General features: G+C 34.8%; 1 protein-coding gene across 1 annotated transcript; it reads right to left on the bottom strand.

The window, feature by feature from the left end:
• Positions 1-1,399: 1,399 nt before the first annotated feature.
• Positions 1,400-12,265, bottom strand: LOC131152216 (transmembrane 9 superfamily member 9-like). Its single transcript, XM_058103949.1, has 7 exons — positions 12,016-12,265; positions 6,977-7,141; positions 6,784-6,893; positions 6,572-6,683; positions 6,365-6,477; positions 6,122-6,272; positions 1,400-2,811 (listed from the first exon to the last, which is right to left on the bottom strand). The coding sequence occupies exons 1-7, from the start codon at positions 12,130-12,132 to the stop codon at positions 1,654-1,656; spliced, it is 1,926 nt and encodes a 641-aa protein (XP_057959932.1). The 5' UTR covers positions 12,133-12,265; the 3' UTR covers positions 1,400-1,653.
• Between the last annotated feature and the right edge of the window lie 12,568 nt (positions 12,266-24,833).

Below are 24,833 nucleotides of genomic sequence, written 5' to 3'. Positions count from 1 at the left end.
ATGATTATATAATATTTATTTTTCTTAATTTCAATTATATTATAATAAATTTTTTTTTTTAATATAGTTAGTGTAAAAAGAAAGTATAATAAAAAAAATGTATATTTTTCTTTTATATTTTAAATTTAATTTTTTGATTTAAACTGGTTGTTAATAGTATTGAAATAAATCTTGAAAAAAAAATTATGTTTCCCTCCAATATGTATATTTTTTCAAGTTACAGAGGAAAATATTCTCATTAAAATTTAAACTAATTTGAATTTGAATTTAATTTTTTTAAAAATAAGACTCCTTTAATGTCTTATTCCTTAAGCATTTATAGCGCTTTTTTTTTTTTTTGAAAAAATTATGAATCGATTATGCATCATGTACATGATTATATAGAGTTATTACTTACAAGTCCAAGCATCTTATGAGCGTTTATTTGATTCACTTTAGGTAAGCTCCTCGTTAAAAAATAAAAAAAAATGAAAATCAAGAAAGAAGCAATCATTCATCATCCTTTTTACATATCATGTATCTATTATTATCTCAGTTGCCCAAAATTTATTGTTTCCATCTTTGGTCAAAGGCTAGGACGACTTATAAATTATTCACTCCTAAGTTGGGGTAGTTTTGCTTTTTGCAAGAGATGGCTGTAAACCTAAGAAATAGCATTTTATTGGGCTGAGAATAAGTAGGACCAATCCTATACAATTCATACTGGCTACTGTCATTTCCTTGCGTAACACACAGCCTCTTCCTTTAAGAAATTAAACAACGGTGGTTTGAAATGCTTGGGAAGTCGAAGGGCAGTGAAGAAAAGGATATCAACCACCGAACCTTGCAAGGAAAATGCCAAAGCAGGTCTATCAACCACCGAACCTTCACTTTGTTATTTGATCAATATATCCAAGTTATAACCAATGCATAACAACTAATCTATTCTTATTCTGTGAACCAAAAGTAACTTAAGATCCAACTACTGTTCATCTTCTCTATAAATGGGCATCACCATTCAGCAGTAACAATTCAGAAAGAAGCATAGATTCCAGACAGTCTGGCAGGATTAAGTAAATTCGGCTACCAAAAAACAAAATATTCAACTATGCAATAAACCTACCCTGCAAATAAATAACATTTTCTCCCTTTCAAAGCCCCCCAAATCAGGGGAAAAAAAATTCAAGTCTCAAGCCCTATTAGGTTTGTAGATGGCTACATAAATCTTCTGTCAAGTTGGCATGATTTATTACATTACAAGCTATTCTAGATCTATCACTTCTCCAATTATTATTACTAACATTAACAAACTCACTCTGTGCCACAGAATTCCTTCTCGTCGTTTCTAAAAATAGGCTGGCAGTCCAAAAAATACACCTGATGTAATCATCCTATAAGAATTCTCATAACAAAAACCAAATTACCAAAAGGAAATAATAATGAATATAAATTGAAAGCAACTAGCTGAGTCTCTATCAAATGGGTTACAAGAAAGAAATAACGAAACAAAATACTATAACAACATAAGTATATGGCCCTGTCACCAATGGATACTGACCAAACCAAGCTACATCTGAAAGGGTGCATGAATACCTTAATTTTGAAGCTTGAGCTAAGATGATTCTTTGCTTCTTTGAAGAGAATAAAGCCACCCCGCATGCCTGATTGCATAAACTAATCAATCTTCACTGATGAGTAGATGAGTCTCGTAAACCAAAAGCAGGCATAAAACCCAATGGCACCGGTGAGGACAAAGAATGCATATGAAACAATCAGCATGTAGCCAAAATACAACATTCCAGAAACTGGCTTTGTGATTTCGAGCTTTGTGAAGAAGTAAAAGGTGGCATACAGGAAGAGGTACAGTGCGGAGGAACCCGATGTCAGGTACGATCTCCACCACCACAGGTAGTCCTCACTGCACAACTGGAAGTAGCAAAGCACAATGGTAATTTCAGCACAGGTGACCATGAGTATGATGAAGACTATGAAAAGGAAGCCGAAGATGTAGTAAAACTGATTCAGCCAGATTGAGGTGAGTATAAAGAAGAGTTCGATAAAAACAGCTCCAAATGGGAGTATGCCTCCAATTAAGATTGAGAAGATTGGGTTCATGTACCAAGCCTGTTCTGGGATCTGTCTAGGTATTTTGTTTGTTTTCACAGGGTCCTCAATTGCTGGCTTCTTGAAACCGACATAACTACCAACAAACACAAGTGGGACTGAAATACCAAACCATAATAAAACCAGTGCAAACATTGTTCCAAATGGCACAGCTCCAGAGGATTTCTGGCCCCAGATAAGAGCATTCAAGACGAAGAAAATGGCAGAGACAACTGCTGGGAACATGAATGCAGTCTTGATTGCGATTTTCTTCCATTCTGTTCCTTTAAACATTTTGTATAAACGCGCAGAAGAGTAACCAGCAAAAAGACCCATGAAGACCCAGAGTAAAAGCATGGCTGTCATGAGGCCACCTCGGTTAGAAGGCGAGAGAAATCCTAGAACAGCAAAGATCATGGTAATGAGTATCATCCCAAAGAACTGGACTCCAGTTCCAACATAGACACACAATAACTCTGAGTTTGTTGGTGGTCTGAAGACATCCCCATGGACCAGTTTCCATCCTGTCTCCTCTTGGGCTTCTTCCTGGGTCTCAAGCTCATTGTACTTGGAGATGTCACGATAAAGCGTCCGTAGCATTATCATTGCCACCATGCCAGAAAGGAATAGAACAATCATCAAAGAATTGACAATCGAGAACCAGTGAATTTGGTCATCACTCATCAAAAGATAGGCGTCCCATCTAGATGCCCACTTTACATCACTCTCCTGTGGGGCATCCATGAATGAAACAAAATATTAGAAACTAAATTACCTTGGTCATGGTATAATCAGTTCACTATTCACCCACTACATATTTAATTTTACAGAGATCTTAAAAAAAAAAAAAAAAAACTAAATCAATGCTAAATCATAGTAATTATTTACCTGCATGATCCAATCAAATTATTCAAGGGATTTTTTTATAATTGGATAAGAAAATGTCCAAGTTTCAATTTTTTACAATGTGAATGAACCTTTTTCCAAAAAAAAAAACAATGTAGAGGAGAAGGTATAGACAAAACAAATTTTAGTCTGTGTACCCACATTTATAATATCAATGTCTTGGTTGAGAAAAAAATACTTGTAATATCAATTCAAATACAGATGCATACATGTTAATATCAAAAAAGAATTTGCAATGGAAGTTGAAGAAATGTTAAAAGACAAAATAGTAAATCATTTGGACTTTGTAAGGTGAATAAAATGCAGAAAACAAGGTATGCAAGACAGAAAATGGGTCACTTGGATGATACAGTGTTAAGGAAGCATCACACATCTACCATCAAATACAATGCCTTCATGCAGTATAAATATCCATGAGCATTAAAAGACAAAATTGGGTGGATCAATCTTTTTAAAAAGAAGAGTTAGCACACTCTAAAAATATGAAAAGGTGTAAAAGCTCGAACCATACTTCTCCATGGTTTCTATCCTACTTGTTTGTAGTGATAAAGAGGAGTTCTTGAATTTCTTGCAAGTATTCTCCGGAAAGGGGGCTGCTTCTATAAAATTCTTAATTACATTCACTGCACTCATCCCACATAAAGGAGGGGCTAAAGATATGCTATTGGAGACTTTTTACTAAAAAGGACAGCTTGGTGGTGTATACAAATTGCTTACAATAGTACTTGCAACAAGGTAGAGAAAGATGGTTGAGAAGGCAGTCTCTTGCTCTCAAAATGCATTTTTTGTTAGCATAGCCATTTTTTATATGCCTTCCGTTGCTAGAGTTGTGTGGAAGGGTGAAAAATGGTTGATTAGGGATGCAGCACAAATAGGACTTTAAAAATAGCGCAGTCATGTTTTGCAGGAATTTCTTAAGTGGACGGGATTTGGTGAAAAGTGGAAGGAGCAGAGCCTTGCATATCATCCGCCTCTTAATTTTCACAATTCTCCTCGATGGTTTCCTATATTCATACTTCAACAATGAGACTTGCTATTGCCTGTCAAACACACAGATTTATCATCATTCTCTTCATTTCAACAAATAAGCTTGTATGTTACATAGAACAAACTAAAAAAGACCCAGTTAAGGAAGATAAGATTGATTGATGGAATAAAAATTTTAATATTTAATTAATACATTACTTGACTTGTTTTTACCAGTAAATGTATGAAAGGTACTGAGGACTATAAAGCATAATTTAAATATAAGTTCTAAAATGTCTTATTGAACAACGGTTTACTCTGCCACGCTGTCAAAGTAACCCTGTGTATTTACACAAAACCAAAATAAATATGCACACTTGTTCAATGTCCTATTATGTTTTTAAACTAGTTCAACAAGTGATGCTGTTGGAAAATAAACAAAAGAAAAAGCAAAGAGGATAAAGCATCCTCCTAGGAGAGAGAGAGACGCAAAGAAAAAGATGCATCAAAATTAACAAAGTCAGCTGATTCGGGTAAAATCTGGAAAACAAACTCCCTTGAAGCAACTAGACGAGAAGGCCCACAAAGAAGCAAGAAAGACAGTTCTCTCCCAAAGCAACTGAAGTCTCATATGAGTACATAAGTTGACATTTTTGTGGATAATATCCACATCATAGTTGTTAAGCTGAGATACAAATTGTGAATTGAAAATCCCATTTTGAGGAATTAGAATCAACATAAATCTTAAGATTCTGTCAAATTTCCAAAATCAATTCATGGTATATGTACAAGAAACAAAATAGTGAAACACATTGAAAATTTAACAAGAAAAAATCTCATTACATGTTTATGCTTTCTCTAAACAATTAAAAATTAGGGAAGAAATCTAAAGAAAAATTAACAAAAAGACTGAAATTCATAGGGTTCAAGGGAAGGTGACGAAAGATAATAAAAAATTGAACTTTCGGTGTTTAACAACCCCAAAAAAAAAAAAAGAGAATAAAAAATCATTTTTCCATGAATATGCTTTCTCTAATAACTAAAAAAGAAAGAAAAAAAAAAAAAAAACTGAAATGAAAATGATATATAATTCAAAAAAACTATAAAAACCAACCTTTGAATCTTGAAAACATAGCCAAACGTCAATAGCATCTTAACCAACCAGTGTCCTGCCCCTTCTGCTCGAAGGCAGAAGACAAATATCCTACTCCAGAGGAGTGAAGAATGGTTCTGCGAAGGCAACAGAAGGCCTAACATTCTATTTTCCCCAGTTTTTAAAGATAGAACAGACACAGAGGCAATAAAAGGCAATAATGTTTTAGAAAAAGCAGGAAAAAATGGTTATTTTCTGGTTTTAATCAGTAGGGGTCCAACTAGATCTGACAAGTTCAAAACATGTGAATCAATCAATTCAGATAACAACAACAAAACCAAGCCTTAAGTCCCACTAGGTGGGGTCGGCTATATGAATCTATCAATTCAGATTGACTCATTCAAATCAGGGTGAAAATTGATCGATACTTGGCTATGAGTAAGTCGTTTTTTGATTCGCCAGTAGATTCAAATTGATTGGATGTGAAATTGATATGAACTGTACAATTCAAAACACAAAGATATGATTCTCTAACCGTTCAACATTAGCTCAAATTTTTTAGTAAAATAAGAACTTCATAACATGGCTTTAGTACTTATCAGTACTCCAATACAGAACCAGTTATAGAAGTAGAGAGTCAACAGAAGTAAATATTGTTAAAAAAAAAAATTAAAAAAGATTTTTTTAGGTTTTAACCAGTCGGGCCCAACTAGATCTGACCAGTTAAGAGTCGTGTGAGATCAACTAAGATCAATTGGTTCGACTCATGTGATCAGCTTGGAGCAACAATTAAGTTGTTTTTTGATCTCCACTAGATTCGAATCAATTGGGTGCAGAACTGATATGAATCAGTACGATTCAAATAGAAAATAATACAATTCTAACTATTCAACATTGTCCAAAAATTTTCGAAAAAAAGAACTTGACAATACAGTTTTAATATTTATTAGTACTGCAATACATGAACAAATTACATTTGATTTTAAAATCCTATTCACATGCTGCCAATAGATAATATAATTGATGTTCAAATCATTAATCAAACTACTAAAGAGTTGAAGCACAGAAGCTAACCTGGAACTCAACATCATAAGTGAAGATAATTTCCTTATTCTCTTCAACCTCTTGAGGGGAGTTTGAGCTGATGACTGTGTGTTTTGCACCAGGATCACAGGTTTTCAAACGATTCTTCCCATTCCATTTCCCATCATATTCATGTTTCACACTGAGTAAATCCAGAAATTCAGATCTTGTATCATCACACAATATTCAACAAAACAGATCAGGACAAAACAAACACTAAATAATAGAACCAACCTGAATGGTTGAACTTCAAAGCCCACAATTCTTGCTGAGTCAGTTTGTTGATCATTATGATACTTGACAGTAAATGTAAGATGGTTGTGGATAAAAAACTTCTCATCCTTGCTCTGTATATGTTTAAGTTTAAAATATTGAGAAACGGAAAAATATTTACTTTCACAAAAAATAGGGTGTAGGATGCTGGTAACCCTAGGTACTTACTCCAGTATACTGCCCTTTGAGCCCAACATGAAAGCCGAGCTGATAAACAGTTGGAGATTGCTGCTGATCTACCCTTCGTATGGGAACAACTAGAGGAAGGTTATCTAGGATCCTGTCACAAACATATTAGATTCATTAAAGCTACTGTTTCAAAGAAATTTGCATGACAACTAGCACATTTAGTTATAATCCCAAATAGAAGAAGACCCCACATGTTGACCCGATACTCATCATTAATCTTCTCTTTGAACTTCTTTGCAGCTTTGGCATCAAGTTTTGTCTGGCAGATAATGTTGCACATCTGTGGTTCCCACATTTTAAACTGCAACAAAGACACTCCACTAAAAGTCAGGAACTGCTAAATAGTCAAGCATATCAAGACTCCTGAAATGTATTAAAACTCACCACATAAGCAGAATTCTCAATACGATCACCACGAAGTACTTCTCCAAGATTCTCTGCACTGTCAACTATGTTTTTTGGACGACAATATGGAAGCGAATAGTATGTGTAAGGAAGCTGTGTCTTTGTAGAGGTCAATTTGTTCACTTTTACCATCAAATGATCTCCCTGTAGCCGATGCAAACTTTATAAGACTATATTATTACTAATGTTTCACACATTTTTTGAAAAAACATTAAGGAAACAATGTCTCCAGTAATTAACATTTCTGGAATGATCAATTCATGTATGCTAGATTCATAGCTTAGAAAAAAAGTATTTCAAGTGTTTCCAAGCTCAGAATCTTTTTTTAGAACTTCCAGATTTAGTACAACAACTGAGCCTTAAGTCTAACTAGGTGGGAACTACATGAATCCTCTTTCCGCCATTACAGAGTCCACACAATCTAGAGCAATATCCTCTGAAAGTTGGAAACGCAAAACTTCCAATTTTAGTACTAGATTTTTTTTTTTTTTCCAGATCAACACAAAAATATATTAAGACAACAAAGAAAGGTATGATGACAAGAATAAGGTACCTGCTCTCATGCAAACAAAGAATACCAAAAATATATGAAGAAAATACAATAAAACAAGAAAATACTTTTAGGTCCCACTTGGAACTAGGTAGGGGTGTACAAAAATTACCGGAAAACCGAAAACCGGACCAAAATCGCAAGCAGTTCTGTTTTTTGGTATTCGGTTTTGGTTTCGGCTTCTGAAAATTTATATTTTCGGTTACAGAATATAACCGAACGGAAAAAACTGAAAAAATCAATTTAAATTAAAAATATATATATAATTAATATAATAACTTAATATATAATTACTAGGGTTTCATACTTTCATAGTTTCATTTCACAATTCACACTGATCTCTCCTCTCTGCAACTAAGACTCTCTCTGACTCTCAGTCTCTCTCCGTCTCTCAACTCTCACTCTCTGTCTTAGACACTTGAAGTTGACGGTCAGTCGACTCAGCCCCCTCGCCAGTCGCCAGTCCCCTCACGGTTTCCATTTCACTCTCTGTCATCGCTAGTCGCCTTCTCGCCTCTTCCCTCTGCACAGGCAGTGCAGCTGTGCTGCACCACTACCATCGACGGACGGCGGCCCTACCTCTGCAGCTCTGCCTTCCTCCCCTATCCTCTCAGCTCTCAAGCAGCTGAGGACATAAGGTACAGTTCACCTCGACCCTCGCAGATTCCCCTCGCTTATTTTAAAATCATAAGCAAATCTTCACCCGTGTTTTCTCAATTGTGACATTGCCAAGCTCCTGCAGAGTAATTTGTTTGGGGTTTTTGGCTTGGTGTTTAGAAAATCGGTTAAAAACCGAAAAAACTATAACCGAACCGCCGAATGTTCGGTTCTCCATGGGACAATACATTTGGTTCGGTTTCAGTTTGTGAATTTAAAAAACCGCAAGGTTCAGTTTGGTTTTTGGTTTGGCCCATAACCAAACCGAACCGAACCGATTACACCCCTAGAACTAGGAAAACATTAGAGAAAAGAGAGGAAAACATGAAGGGATAATTTTTTTCAAGATTGGTTATCAAGGAAAGTGAAAAAGAAAATAAAATACTTACTAAATCAACTATCAAAAAATGAATTTTACACATCCTTAACCTTTAATTTTTCTCAATGTTTAAACATATTAGAACAAATTTTCTTTCTTTAAAGCATTAAATATAGCAAGAAAATACAATGAAAAATAGATTTCCTTTTTATATTCTTTTCCTTTCTTCTTCTCAAACAAATTTAATCCAAACAGCACCTTCAGATTTACTTCCTTAGTTCCTCTACAAAGCCACCTCTTAAAATAAAACTTAGTGCAAACGTAGAAGACAAATAGACATAGGCCAAAATTCCAAACTTTTTCCTAACTGGAAAATAGTGTAGAGCCCTCATAAATGATAAGCATAACAAAGATGATTTCTTTTTTACAATTTTATGGCAGACTATATCATAATTAAAACCATTCTGTGGCATTTCACTATTTCCTAACTGAATGAGGAAGTTGAATATTTACTAAATAGCCAGAGATAGCCACAGGGTAATTGAAATTTCTTTATGGAACCTTAACTGCCAGGTTTCTCATCATATACATAATAGTACAATACGTTTGCACCCACTGTACATTAAGTTTGTACCAGGTGCAGTCATAATTCCTCAGTTTAAAAGAAATGTCCCTCTCAAGTGCTTGCTGGACTTAAGAAAGCATGAGGATGAAAGGAATACTTTAATATATTCACATTCCGCAGGCAGAAAAGTATTTATCAAGGCTATAAATTACCACCACCAACATTTTAAAAGGCTCAATCAAGGCTCACCTCAAGGCAGGGAATACCTATAACGCCTTGCGGCTCAATCTAAAATACCAAATCCCGAAAAGTCTAGTGCATTACATGCTGAGACTTCCACATTTGTACAAAAGGCACGCCTTTTTGCACTTTTCGATTGAGGCTTACGCATTTTGGGTGTGTGATTCTCAAGTTGGATTTGGCTAGAAAATTTTGACTCCATGTTTGCATAAAAGGAATGTCACAATATTTGTTGATATCTAAAACTGTTGAACCTCAACCTTACCAAAATAATTGAGAGTTGTATATTAGATCTTGAAAATAATTTGAACTTCCTAATTTTATAGCTATCTTTTGTCATGATTTGCATATTAAATTCAAGTTAGTAATTTTTGAATGGCCAACAAGTAGTTTGAAAATTATATTTAATTTATTTTACACTATATCAGTGATTTTATTATTTTTATTTATTTTTAAAATATATGTAATTTATCTACATCATTTTATATAATAATAAACTCTCAAAAGGCTTACGCCTCAACAGCTTAAGGCTTACTCCTCGCCTCCTAAGGGTTAAAACACCTCACTGTATTAGCTGTAGTAATATATTGTTAAAATAAGATGGGGTCCATCTGTTATCTCTCTGTAGCCTCCTTTTAAAATTTTAAAGGTCACAATGCACCCCACTTTCAATTCTCTGTGACTTCTTTATAAGTTGACTCCCTCTCACTGTCTTATTTGTGAGGCCATGTCACAAATGCATGCACAAGAGAATCAAGAAGCAGTAACTCAGTACAAGTCAATTTGTTCACTTTTACCATCAATTGATCTCCTTGCAGCCCAAGCAAATTTATCAGAGTGAGCCTTGATTTACATCCGTATCATCCACTACAGTCCAACACAGTATCAGGATGTTGCACAGTATTACGGTCCACAACGAACCAATATCATTATGCCTACAGACTCAATATGAATCGCTTAAACAATTGTTCTACAGTTCTGTACTTTCTGCAAACATTTCAAGCTTCTAAAACTTGGAAACAGAATTTATAAACTATATTCAACATATTTTCTGTTGAATAGTCAAGAATTAGAATGAAATGTAGTCTAAACCAATTGACAGTAGATAAACTTCTGTCATATGGGGGAGTAAAAATCATATTTTGGACGATTTCACTTTTTTACTATTTAGAGTTTATATTTGTAACATACATCTTTACCCTTCATTGCTAAAAAATTCAACTTAGAACTTAAATTGAAGGCCAGTTGTCTCTACTTTTTGCTCCATGCCGACTATCCCTTTAAGATATAAAGGTCAAAATAGGTTGATCTTGTGAATCTAAATGGTGGAATAGCACACCAATATGCATATTAAGTTAGTAACTCCTGAAATAATAATAATAATAAACCCTACATCCCATATTCCCATATACTTAAAAGAGTTCTCATTTCAATGTCACAATTTCAGAATAACACATGATAACAAGATAAATTAAAAAGAAAGGTGATTCTCATTATAGGCAATGTTTCTCCAAATCTAATTAACTGGGAACTGGCCTCTTATTTATGTCCAAAAAGACAATAACATTAACTATAGAGCCCTCAAAAGTGATTTCCAGCAGTAAAAACTTGCGATGAATTGCCAACAATGTCACCCTTGCCCGCTTCAGTCATACCTCAAGAAATGGAAATTTGGTTGATCAAATTATTAAACAAGCAAACATTTATAGGAAAAGGCTCAAATACGTTTAAAATTATAGCATGAGGAATTATCCTAAAATTTTATTAGAACAGAAATATTTCTTGTTTTGATAAGTTGAATTGCCTCGTCTAACAAAGCTTGTATAATGCAGTCACATGACAATACGCCTGAAACCAAGGTCTACTTTTTCACTGCATAAAGGCAGACCAGCAACATTAACAATCCTTTAGGGTAATATTTCTTCTCTGCTTCTACAGTCTTCAACTTCAAATAAGAATGTTCAAATCTTCCCATTTTTTATAGCAGATAAAATGTCTAGTTATACAAAACTATATGACAAGTGTTTCTACTCAAAACCATAGATCAAACTAATGAGAGCACAAAAAGAATTAAAGCTACAAAATTGGACATAAAAGATAACGAAACAAAGTATCATTGAAGAACTTTGTGATGCAAAACCAAATTTATGTCAGAGTCACCGTGATCCATTTTATTGTTTGTACTTTTCTTTGTTATTGTTCTCCTCAAACCTAACAGATTACGTAACCAAACCAGTTTCCAATTCAAATAACTAGAAGTGGGCTGCCACAGCAAAGAATATGTTCAATAATTAATTTGAAAAATTTTCCAGGTCATGTTCTAAAAACTTATCCAGAACATTGGATTTCAGAATGTGTTCTGCGTCTCTCTCTCTCATAAGCGCGTACGCAGACACATTGAATCGATTTTTTTGACAGTTAAACTTCGTGGATCATGCAATGTACCACCTACTCACCACAAATTACGTCCATGAGCTATATACAACCCTAAACTTCGAGAACTCTAAGAAAGCCACCTATAGCAAAGAATATATGCAACATCTAGCGCAAAGAGACCAAAACTTTCACAATTACGCATACTACATCAAACATAGATCCAACGAAAATTAAAACAACGGAGATCTGAGCAATGCACACAGATCTAACCCAGAATCACAAACAGCACAGGAGAGAGCGAGAGAAATGACCTTTTGGAAGTCCTCGGGCGCCACACCGGGAAGGTAGAAGCAGTGTCCCACATGGATCGAGAGAAGAAACGCCAGAGGGATGAACATCAGCAATGCCAGCGGTCGCCGACACTCCATGGCCGTCTATGGCGAGAGAGAGAGAGAGAGAGGGTAAGAACAGAACCAGATCGAGCGAGAGACAGAGAGAGTAGCGATTTATATATAAAAGAGGGAAGAAAATGCGAAGCGAAGCGAAGCTACGCCGGGTTTGGGAATGAGTTGGTCTCCAGTGACGGTGGGTTAGTGGGACCCAGGGGACCGTGCCACGTCAGCAACAGATGAATCAGACCAACCATCTAATGGGTCACACCTTGATGTTAATGCAGCACCGTCAAGTGTGGGAATATGTATAAGGTACTTTTTTGTGTGTTAAAATGTGCCACATGATTTAATTTTGGTCCGGTGGAGGCTCATAGGTGTTAGTGGTTGAAGTTTCCATGTAATTAAAAAAAAAAAAGTCATATTATTATACTTTAGACTGCTGTTTAATATTAAAAATAAGCACTCGATTACATTTTAATAGTAAATTTTGAGAAAAAAAATAATAATATTTGATAAAAAAACATATAACAGTTCATTTATATGATTGTAATTTAATTATCAATAATTATTTATAGAAGTATTTTACACTACTATTAAAACATACGTTATCACGGTGTAATTATTTCCAAATAGTTTATTGCATTTTTTTTTTTACAATGAGGGACGTTTAAAGTTAACAAGGAAGACATTTATTTATATTGATCTATGTATAGAAAGAATGAGCTTTTTGTTTTTCCTTGATTATTAATTTTTGTGCTATTTAACTAAAATATACTTGCAATATCTGCATACAATTGAATTGTTTATTGCTTAAAAGTTGTGTATATAGTTGATATAAAATTTAGTCGATCACATAAAAGGTACGGACTATAAGCTCTCTTAAAAAGGTGATAGTCTTTCTTAATAGAGTGATTCATGCATGAAAAAATGTATAGAGTGTAACGACCTGTTTAATCAATTGGTTTTTTTTTTTTTTTTTATACTATGATAGTCTATATGCTCTGATACCATACTGGGGTAAACCCAATCATTAACCTAAGCAGCGAGAAGCAGAAATCATATAAACATAATCATAAATCGTTACATACAATACTAGAGTTCTGAAATGTTTTCCAAAATATACAAATATAATTGTATTTCCCAAAGTACTTTCAGCTAGCTAGGGCTATACAAAAATACTCTCACAATACTCACTTCACTGACAGGGCACTACTGAAACCCCTCTATCTGCGAGCCTGGTCTGCTCGCCTACTTGAATCACCTGAAAAATGATTCAACACTAGGATGAGCCAACGCTCAATAAGACGAAATATGCTATTACTAGTGTGTGCCAAATGAGCTACAATATCATGAAAATCTGTTTCATATAATCATGTATAACTGAATACGTAAATACAATATAAGTGATAAGATACACCACCCTTTCCATGTTACTTAACAAATCAGTATTGTAGGTTACTATTCAAAATACTTCTAGAGTACATAAGTATGTTCACTGTTCTGTAAATATGTATGTACGTAATAGTAACTGAAAACTTTCCCTGTGGATAACTGTGTGTCATGATTTAACCCCTCATGACAGGGTTGTACGGCCCGTAAGCGGGATTTACCCTGACTGGTAAATCAGGAATAAATTACTATACTCCATCGGTCTAATCTGCCCACCTCAACCCATATCTGATGGGGAGCCTGTCCACGTCAAGAGCCTAGGTGATCGACCTACTACCACGTATTATTTAAATAGGTGGTTGCACTCATAACATAACGTAATATCTATAACAACGGTACCGTACTTTGTAACTGCATAATTCAACAGGGTCTGATACTATATAATATATTTCTATATACAACTATCTGATTTACTATGATTCTGAAATAATCGTAATAACCATGATATTGCATAAACTGTACTGTAATTCATATATCATAATACTGAGAACTGCATAATCATAATATTGAAGACTGCATAATCATAATACTGAAGTTCGTATAATCATGGTATTAGAATTCGTATAATCATGGTACTGAAATACGTAAAATCATGATACTGAAATTTGTAAACATAACTCCATACTATATTCATATTCTCAAGTCACACCATACTTTAATACATAATTTTCATAATTAAGTAAACTGTATAATATTTTAAAATAACCTAGCATAACATATTTATCTTACCTGACTACTGGAAGACCCCTATGATACACTAGCCTAACACCCGCAGGGTCTTCTACATAACACCCTGAAAACAACATTTTTCATAACAGAATATCAGTATTTTTTCGTCTGCATCATTTTCTATAACTGTCATAAGGCCAAAAATAAACTAAAAGACCTTACCCTGAATTTGAGATGAATTCCAACTCAATCCCACAGACGATCCGTCCTAACAAACTTGAAGAGAACTCCGCCAGGAACGTCGTGGTGGCTTCAGATCTTCGATCCGGTAAGGAATAGGCCCAGAAACAAAAAGAGAAGTGAGAGAGGGATGTAGAGAGAGAGAGGAGAGAGAGAGAGCGGCGTTGATAATGGATAAAAATTCGATTTTTAGCTATTTATAGGGGCAGATTTGTCGACGAGACACGTCACCTCGTCAACGAGTCCTTCATTAAATTCGTCGACGAAACCCTGTATTTGTCGACGAAACTCAGAGCAGCCCATCCGCCTCTCAGTATTTTCTCATCGACGAACCCTTGTATTCGTCGATGAATTTCCCTATGCATTCGTTGACGAACACCTGTATTCGTCGACGAATTCTAGAAATTTCTTAAAATTATTATATTCTCCAAAATGCAATGTCGTCGACGAACACGATCTATTGCCTCCTTCTGTTCCTATTTCCATTTTCCTCCCTCTTTATTATTAAAATAATATTATTCTTCAGGTCACTACATAGAGTAACTAGAGTAGGATTTTAAAAAGAAGACTTCAAAAAAAAAAAAAAAAAACATTCCAATGCTTAAGTTATTGGGTATTCAATAGAGAAGTGCGAAGAGAATCACAACATCTCTAACATTATAAAGAAGATTCATCTTTGGTGTCTTCTTTAAAAAATATCAAATTTATCCAGTTAACTACTAATAATTATCCCAAAATATCCTTTTAACTATTTCAAAATATCCTTATAATTATGTCAAATTTATCTCTCAAATACCCTAGTAATTATTTCCAATTATCCTAAAATGCTCTTATATTTTTAATTCTTTGTTCTTTTTTATAATTTTTAATTTTTGTTTATAAAAGAGAGTGTCGCAGAGCATGCAAGTAGTGCATGCTCATGGCTAATAAGGATTTAATAGTGTACTTATCTTGCCCAACTTCTTCTTTTTTTTTCATCCCTATACATAGCGCCCATTAATTACAGAGACATAATATTTGGGATCCACCCTTGAACACGACCGACAAGTCATTACAATGAAATTGTAGGAGCCCATGATGGCCACTTTGATGGTACTTCAAGGGACTATCTATAGCAATAAGATAAGAAAATACTGCAGATTAGAAAATATTTCAAGACATGTTACAATGTCGTTTTTCTTAAAACGTTATTTGCCCCCACCAGACAATATGTATTGAGTCAGAAAATACATTTTCAAGATACATTGAAGCCTATAATATAATCTGATATCAGTTTGTGTTATACACAAACAAAAACTAATCACAAACGCCTTTAGAATAATTTGAACAAATTTTTTAGAATTCTATTCCTGCAGAAAATAGAATCCAGATTTGAAAAAGATATAATTTATGGAAGCTTAATGTAAGAAAGAGGAGGAGAGAATGATGAATTTTCTGTTTATATTGTTGATTCAATTTCTTTATGACATTATTGTTTATGACATATTAATATTACAAAATTGCATGATATGGCTAATATGGAATTAATTCCTAGATATGTAAATGACATGGATGATAAGTGCAGTGTATGTATTAAAACCAAAATAACCATAAAACTTTTTCTTAACAAAACTGCTAGAATTTCTTCTTTACTTCAATTAGTGCATAGTGATGCATGTGATTTGCATGGTACACCTACCATAGGAGGCAAAAAATATTCTATTCTGCAGCATTTTCTCTACTTATTAATTCTACAATCTTAAAACATTATTTTGTTATGGTTGGTTCTTCAACCTTGAGGGAATTCATTGCGGATTCTGTCAAACTTGAACAATTCGATGGAAGCAATTTTAGGCATTGGCAGAAAAAGATGCACTTTCTTCTTGCGGGTCTCAAAGTGGTGTATGTACTAACCAACCCCCAAACCTACTGTGAATGAGAATGTGACTTTGGGTCAAGGACGTGCAAGGCTTAAATAGGAGCAAGATGATTATATGTGCAAATGCCACATTAGCAATTCAATGTTAGACAATCTATTTGATCTGTATCAGAATATGGCTACTGCAAAAGAGTTGTGGGATGCACTTGAGGCTAAGTATTTCATAAATGATGCGACTAATAAGAAATTTTTGACTGGAAAATTTTTCAATTATACCATGGTTGATAATAGGTCTGTTGTAGAGCAGTTTCATGAAATTATGTATATCCTTAACCAATTTAATTAACATAATATGAAAATGGATGAATGCATTTATGTTTCGTCTATTATTGATAAGTTACCTCCATCTTGGAAAGATGTTAGAATATCATTGAAGCACTGGAAGGATGATATGTCTCTTAGGCCAACATTTCCAAGTTAAAGAAGTGTTTAGGCAAAACCAAAAAGGTGTAGAAGAGCATGCTTCCAAAGTGCATATGATGGAAAAAGGAGGCAATTCTAAACAACCCCAGCATCCCAAAAAAGGGAATTTGAAGAGGAAGTACAGTTCTATCAAGAATCAAAATAAGAAAAAGAAAGGTTTATGCTTCCATTGTGGAAAACCTAGACACTACAAAAGTGAATGTCATCTTCTCACGAAAAAGTAAAATGAAACAAACTCTAACAAGTTTGTGGTTATAATTTCTGAAATCAATGTTGTTGAAGATGACTATGCATGGTGGATTGACTCAAGTGCAACAAGATATGTTAGCAAAGACAAGAGTCCATTCTCAAAGTATGAACCGATGGAAGATGACAATGTTCTCTACATGGGAAATTCATTTACTGCTGTAGTCAAAGGCAAAAGAGATGTCACTTTTGAATTTATTTCTAGAAAAAGTTTGACTCTCACTCATGTATACCATGTACTAGAAATTAGAAGCCTACTTAATAAGTTTGGCTTTAAGTTAGTGTTTGAATTTGACAAATTTTTTGTAACACCCCGAACCCTAAAACCCGGTCTGGTGTGTTATACCTAAATAATTCGTGCTTCGTGGTGCCTTGAACCCGCCTAGTGGGACCCAGGTGCCACATAATCCATTTTCCTATATCTTTTATTCCATTAACAATTACAAAGCGAAAAACATAAGTACAATCCTCAATCAATATAATACCAGAGTTTCTACATCTATCAACAATCCATACAAACCATTTATCCACCTGTATCCACATATATACATATCTCCAAAAAACATAACCACAACTTCCAATATTCACAACTCAGAAGACTTACAACATAAAACATGAAACATAAATTTATACATCCTAAAAGTATCATCAAGTTTATACCTTTTTTTCTTCTATAACCCAAAAATGCTATAATAATCCCGAGCTCTCTAAGCTCGATCCCATAGAGGTCCTGAAAAAGATAAATTTGTATTCGGGTGAGACACATATCAGTAAGGGAAAAAATAATATATTAAATCAGCATGTGGCTAACATGAGATTTGTAAAATAACATATGTATATGTATTCATCATTTGCATATCATTATTATAATTTCTAAAATTATTTTTTGAATTTGATCAAACACATGCAAAGTATTTTACCCACAAGAATACCTAAGGATTGGGTCACAACTGAAGCATATCAGGACACTTACCTTACTCAGTAAGCCCTCAGGTGAAAAAGTAATCTTGCACTCACACAGTTCATATAAAGGTTTACCAGCAAAGGCTCCCGAGAGTAAGGAACTTTACCCACCCATACAAGTAATTTCCCTCTGCCCTAATACTTTTTTGCAGCCTACTGTTACATCGGATACCTACTAGGGCACTCGCCTTTCTCACCAAGCTCTCAAGCGAAGAGTTTGCCCCACCCATAACACATACCATGTTATACTAGCATACATACTGAGACTACTGTAATACATAATTTTGTCTGTCATTATTCTGTATCTCTCATCTGTTTATGTTCTTAACTTTGACATTTCGTAGCATTTGACATTTCGTAGCTCTTTCCTATTTTACATTGTTCACATTTCACATTTCATTTCATTCTTTTCATTTCATTTCATACATTCATACTATAGCTCATTTTAGTTGTACATCAGTTAGTCCACATAGATATGCACTAAATCTGCTACTACAGCTCCTTTTAGCTATCATCAGTTAGTCTACAGCTCCTTTCAGCTGTTCATAACTTACATGGTTGCATTAACAATCACATGCAGTATAATCCATATAACATTTTCATTTTCATTGCATTCCTTATATAACCTGCATCTCATACATATAACATAATTCAACATAGAATTTCCATTTTATTTATGCCTCACAATTTAGCAGTAAAATTCATACATTTCCTGTAAAATAAGCCAACCTACATTTATCATTTAAATACTGAAAATATACTTTTCATTTCTTACACAATTACGCTGGAAATTATTTCACTTTCATCAGTCCATTTCCACATATACATAACTAATAAAACAACCCTAAGCTCAGAAATCATAATTTAAACGATTGACATTTTTAACCCATAAGAAAACATATATATATATATATATATCTATACACACATAAAATAATCCATTTTTATCCGATTAATTTCATAAAAACCTGGTTTAATATACTTCCCCCTTACCTACTTTCTTGAACTACGCCAACAAGAACCCCAGCAGATGCCTGTGGCGCTAACCCGAACCCTGAATCAAAAGCCCATGTTTAATCAGATAAACCCCAAATAATCCACTATTTCTACATTTTCTCAACCTATAAACCTCAAATAAGCATTTAAAACCCCAAAACTAAGAACCCTAACCCTTACATAAACTTTGGAGCATTTCCCAAAAAGCCTAGTTTAGAAATCTGCTTCGTTAGATGTGTAGAGAATCTTCCCTAGAACACCGTAGATGTCTCCATTTTTTTATTCACGCTGAATTCGGGTTGGATTTGAAGAGAGGACATTTTAGAGAGAGAAAATCGGAAGAAAACTGATTTCTTCCCCAATAAGCTTCCCCAAATTCTTTTATACGCGATGTTGCCACGTGGCCTCGTCAACAAGATGACAGGATTCGTCGACGAGTCACAGAAGGAACTTCGTTGGCGAGATATTGCGTTCCTCGATGAAACTTCAAATCTAAAATTCACTCACTCGGGATCTCTTCGTCGACAAGGGAATGAACTTCGTCAACGATCTCTAGAAGAACACTCGTCGACAAAGACAGTATATTCGTTAATGAGGTCTGCTGTTCTTTGTTCCAAAATTTTCCTTTTTTCCCTTTATCCTTTGTTTATCCATTCCATTTATTATTTTTCCTATTTATTTAATCATTATAATTTTTTAAGTCGTTACATTCTCCCCTCCTTTAGAAATTTCATCCTCGAAATTTCTTTACTATTCAATCATTCTACATTCCACTATGTCACATACATTTCAGTATTATTATCAGATAAAATTTTACATCATCTATAATTAAGTAAAATCATCATGTAAATTTCCAAATCATCCATAATTGAATTAAATCATAATTATCTTAATCATAAACCCATACCTGCACCCCTGACATTATCTGGCTTAGGCTGAATTAATGAGTAAACTCATGCTGGACCACCTCTTCCTAGTGGTACTTGCTGCTTTCCCTAGTTATGATTCTGTATAGGTACAATAGGCAATGGTTCTTGACAATTTTTCTTGATATGCCCCGATTTACCATACCTAAAACAATTAGGAGTCCCAAACCAGCATTCATCCCTATGCCTCTTGTTACATTTCTGGCATACGGGGTAAAATTGATTACCATGATAACCAAGATAACCCCAATCTTCTTTCTCCTGCCTCGAGCCCACTGCATCTTTCCCTTTCTTCCCTGATCCCTGACTGACCTCAGTCTGAAAACTAGATGGTGCAGGCCTTTTCTTCTGGTCTATAGGCTCTATACTGCCCTGAATGCTCTTTTCTAGCACCGAAGCCTTATCAACCAACTCTGAGAAATTCTAGACCCAAAATCCCACTACCAGCTCGTAAATTTTGTGTCTCAAGCCTTTTTAAAATTTCCTAACCTTTTTTGGCTCATTTGGGATCAAGAACGGTACGAAGTGAGATAGCTCCACAAATTTTGCTACATACTCCCCAACGGTCATATTTCCCTGGGTCAGGTTAGCAAACTCTTCAATCTTTTCCTCTCTGATAGATAAGGGGAAATACCTATCAAAGAATAGCTCTTTAAATCGCTCCCAGGTCAGTGCTATCTTTACTAGCCTTTGCTCCTCTAGTTGCTTCACAGAAAGCCACCAATGTTTTGCATCTCCGGTCATCTTAAATGCGGCATAACAGACCTTCTGCTCGTCTGTGCAATCGAGTACAGCCATGATCTCCTCTATCTCCTGTACCCAATTCTCTACAATCACTGGATCAGGTCCTCCTATGAAGGACGGAGGGTTCATTCTCATGACTCCTTGATGTTGCAACCTTGACCTACAGGTGGACAGTTTTGCTCTGTCGGATTCTTCCTCATTTCGGCTCTAACTTGCCGGGCTATACCCCGCAGCATTGTAGAGGTATCAATGTCCTCTTCACTGGAAGTCTCTAAATCATCCATTCCTTCAGCCTCTACATCCTCATCTCTAGGATCCATCCTAAAAATAGGACAAGAAAAAGATAAGTATCCCATATCATAACTCTAACAACACAATCATTAAATTTAAATCCAATATACATCCAAGTTCTTTATATAAGGACCAATCTCAGAACTCAAAAACGAAATCATCTAAGGTTTACCGTGGCTTTTCTAAGGCCGTCGATTGTTTCAGAAAAATCACAGGAAATTGTCGACGTATTTTCGCCTCTGAACTACAAAAAAAATCCTATACTTCTCAACACCTAACCAATCCATCTAGTATCCTCATCCTAACTGATTCCTATACTCTGGTATAAATCATCCCTAAGTTTGTAGAACCTAAAACTTATTGCTCTGATACCAAATTGTAACGCCCCGAACCCTAAAACCTGGTCCGGTGCGTTATACCTGAATAATCCGTGCTTTATGGCGCCCTGAGCCCGTCTAGTGGGACCCAGTTGCCACATAATCCATTTTCCTGTACCTGTTATTCCATTAACAATTATGCAGCAGAAAACGTAACTACAATCCTCAATCAATATAATACCAGATTTTTCTATATCTATCAACAATCCATATAAACCATTTATCCAACTGTATCCACATATATACATATCTCCAAAAAAACATGACCACAACTTCTAGTATTCACAACTCAGAAGACTTACAACATAAAATATAAAACATAAATTTATACATCCCAAAAGTATCATCAATTTATACCATTTTTCCTTCTATAACCCAAAAATTCTACAATAATCCCGAGCTCTCTAAGCTCGATCCCGTGGGGGTCCTAAAAAAGATAAATTTGTATTCGAGTGAGACACATCTTAGTAAGAGAAGAAATAATATATTAAATTAGTGTGTGGCTAACATGAGGTTTGTAAAATAACATTTGTATATGTATTTATCATTTGTATATCATTATCATAATTTCTAAAATCATTTTATAAACCTGATCAAACACATGCAAAGTATTTTACCCACGAGAATACCTAAGGATTTGAGTGATTACCTGCTTATACAAATAGCACCCCTTTGCTTTGATACTTTATGCAACCCATGGTCACAATTGAAACATATCAGGGCACTTACCTTACTCAGTAAGCTCTTAGGTGAAAAAGTAATCTTGCACTCACACAATTCATACAAAAGTTTACCAGCAAAGGCTCCTAAGAATAAGGAAATTTACCCACCCATACAAGTAATTTTCCTCTGCTCTAATACATTATGCAGTCTACTGCTACATCTGGTACCTACTAGGGCACTCGCTTTTCTTAGCAAGCTCTCAGGTGAAGAGTTTGCCCCGCCCATAACACGTACCATATTATACTAGCATACATACTGATACTACTGTAATATATTATTTTTTCTGTCATTACTCTATATCTCTCATCTGTTCATGTTCTTAACTTTGACATTTCGTAGCATTTCACTTTACGTGGCTCTTTCCCATTTTATATTTTTCACATTTCATATTTCATTTTCATTTCATTTCATTCTTTTCATTTTATTTCATGCATTTGTACTACAGCTCCTTTTAGTTGTACATCAGTTAGTCCACATATATATGCACTAAATATGCTACTATAGCTCTTTTTAACTGTCATCAGTTTGTCTACAACTCGTTTCAGTTGTTCATCATTCACATGGTTGCATTAACAATCGCATGTAGCATAATCCATATAACATTTTCATTCTCATTGCATTCCTTGTATAACCTGCATCTCATATATATAACATAATTCAACATAGAATTTCCATTTTATTCATGCCTCGCAATTTAGCAGTAAAATTCATACATTTCCTATAAAATAAGTTAACCTACATTTATCATTTAAATACTAAAAATATACTTTTCATTTCTTACACAATTACCCTGGAAATTATTTCACTTTCATCAGTCCATTTCCACATATACATAACTAATAAAACAACCCTAAGCTCAGAAATCATAATTTAAACGGTTGGCATTTTTAACCCATAAGAAAACATATATATATTTATACACACACACACACACACACATAAAATGATCCATTTTTATCCGATTAATTTCATAAAAACCTAGTTTAATATACTTCCCCCTTACTTGCTTTCTTGAACTATGCCAACAGGAACCCAGTAGATGCCTATGGCACTTACCCGAACCCTGAATCAAAAACCCTAGTTTAATTAGATAAACCCAAAAGAATATACTATTTCTACATTTTCTCAACCTATAAATCTCAAAAAAGCATTTAAAACCCCAAAACTGAGAACCCTAACCCTTACCTCAACTTTGGAGCATTTCCCAAAAAGCCTAATTTAGAAATCTGCTCCGCTAGATGTGTAGAGAATCTTCCTTAGAACACCATAGTAGTCTCCGTTTGTCATTCAGACAGAATCCAGGCCGGATTTGAAGAGGGAAGGGAGAGAGGACATTTTAGAGAGAGAAAATCAGAAAAAAACTGATTTCTTCACCAAGAAGCTTCCCCAAATCCTTTTATATGTGATGTTGTGACGTGGCCTCATCGATGAGATGACAGGATTCGTCGATGAGTCATAGAAGGAACTTCGTCGATGAGATATTGCGTTCGTCAACGAAACTTCAAATCCGAAATTTGCTCACTTGGGATCTCTTTGTCGACGAGGGACTGGACTTCTTCGACGATCTCTAGAAGAACACTCGTCGACGAAGACAGTATATTCGTCGATGAGGTCTACTATTCTTCTTTCCAAAATTTTCCCTTTTTCCCTTTATCCTATATTTATCTATTCCATTTATTATTTTCCCTATTTATTTAATCATTATAATTTCCTGGGTCATTACATTTGTACTCTCCAAGGGTGGAGTCTTTGTGGGAAAAGGCTATATGTATGAGGGTAGGTTTAAGCTTAATATAAAGAAAGTGAATGTTTCTATTTATATTGTTGATTCACTTTTTTTATGGCGTAATCGTTAAGGACATATTAATACTACAAAATTGCATGATATGACTAATATGGAATTAATTCCTAGATATGTAAAAGACATAGATGATAAGTGCAGTGTATGTATTAAAACCAAAATAATCAGAAAACCTTTCCCTAACAAAACTGCTAGAATTTCTTCTTTACTTCAATTAGTGCATAGTGATGTATGTGAATTGCATGGTACACCTATCATAGGAGGCAAAAAATTTTCTGTTCTACAGCATTTTCTCTACTTATCAATTCTACACTATCGAGGTCAATCTCTTTTATGAGTGCACATGTGCCTACTTTTACCTTTCATACTTTTTATTGGAATTGGTGTGATCCCAAGAGGGGGGGGGGTGAATTGGGTTTTAAAACATTTTGGCTAAATTAAACATTTACGCCGATTCACCATATATCATATCCCATTTTCACGTGTGTATGTAAATTAATAAAGTGATAAATGCAAACATACACGTGGAACATATCTCATTTAAAATAGAGGTGTGCATGCAAATAATTATAACGATAAATGAAAGCATACACATGCAGAAATTTAAGTGCAGCAATATAAATGAGATAGAGAGAGAACGATACAAGATTTGTTATCAAGGTTGGGCCAAACCAGCCTACGTCCCCGCCTTGGGCATACCCCTCAAAGATTACACTACTTGCTTACTTTAACCGGGGGGAGCGACACCACTTACAAACCTCTCCTTACGGGGCAAGGAATACCCCAAGTCACATTACATGGTTGACCCCAACCTACACACCTCTCCTTACAGGGCGAGGAATACCCCAACTCAATTACCAAGTGTTAGCCTAACAAGGCTTTCACTTCTTGTTTTGATGGTAACAAATGAAGGAAAGGTTTAATATCGTTGTGTGTTCAAGTAATGATGTTTTCAGGAAACTTAAAAAGAC

Source organism: Malania oleifera, chromosome 3 (assembly GCF_029873635.1).
Source record: "Malania oleifera isolate guangnan ecotype guangnan chromosome 3, ASM2987363v1, whole genome shotgun sequence".
NCBI lineage: Eukaryota > Viridiplantae > Streptophyta > Magnoliopsida > Santalales > Ximeniaceae > Malania > Malania oleifera.
Note: the sequence above shows the minus strand (reverse complement) of the source record. Positions and strands in the feature narration are given on the sequence as shown.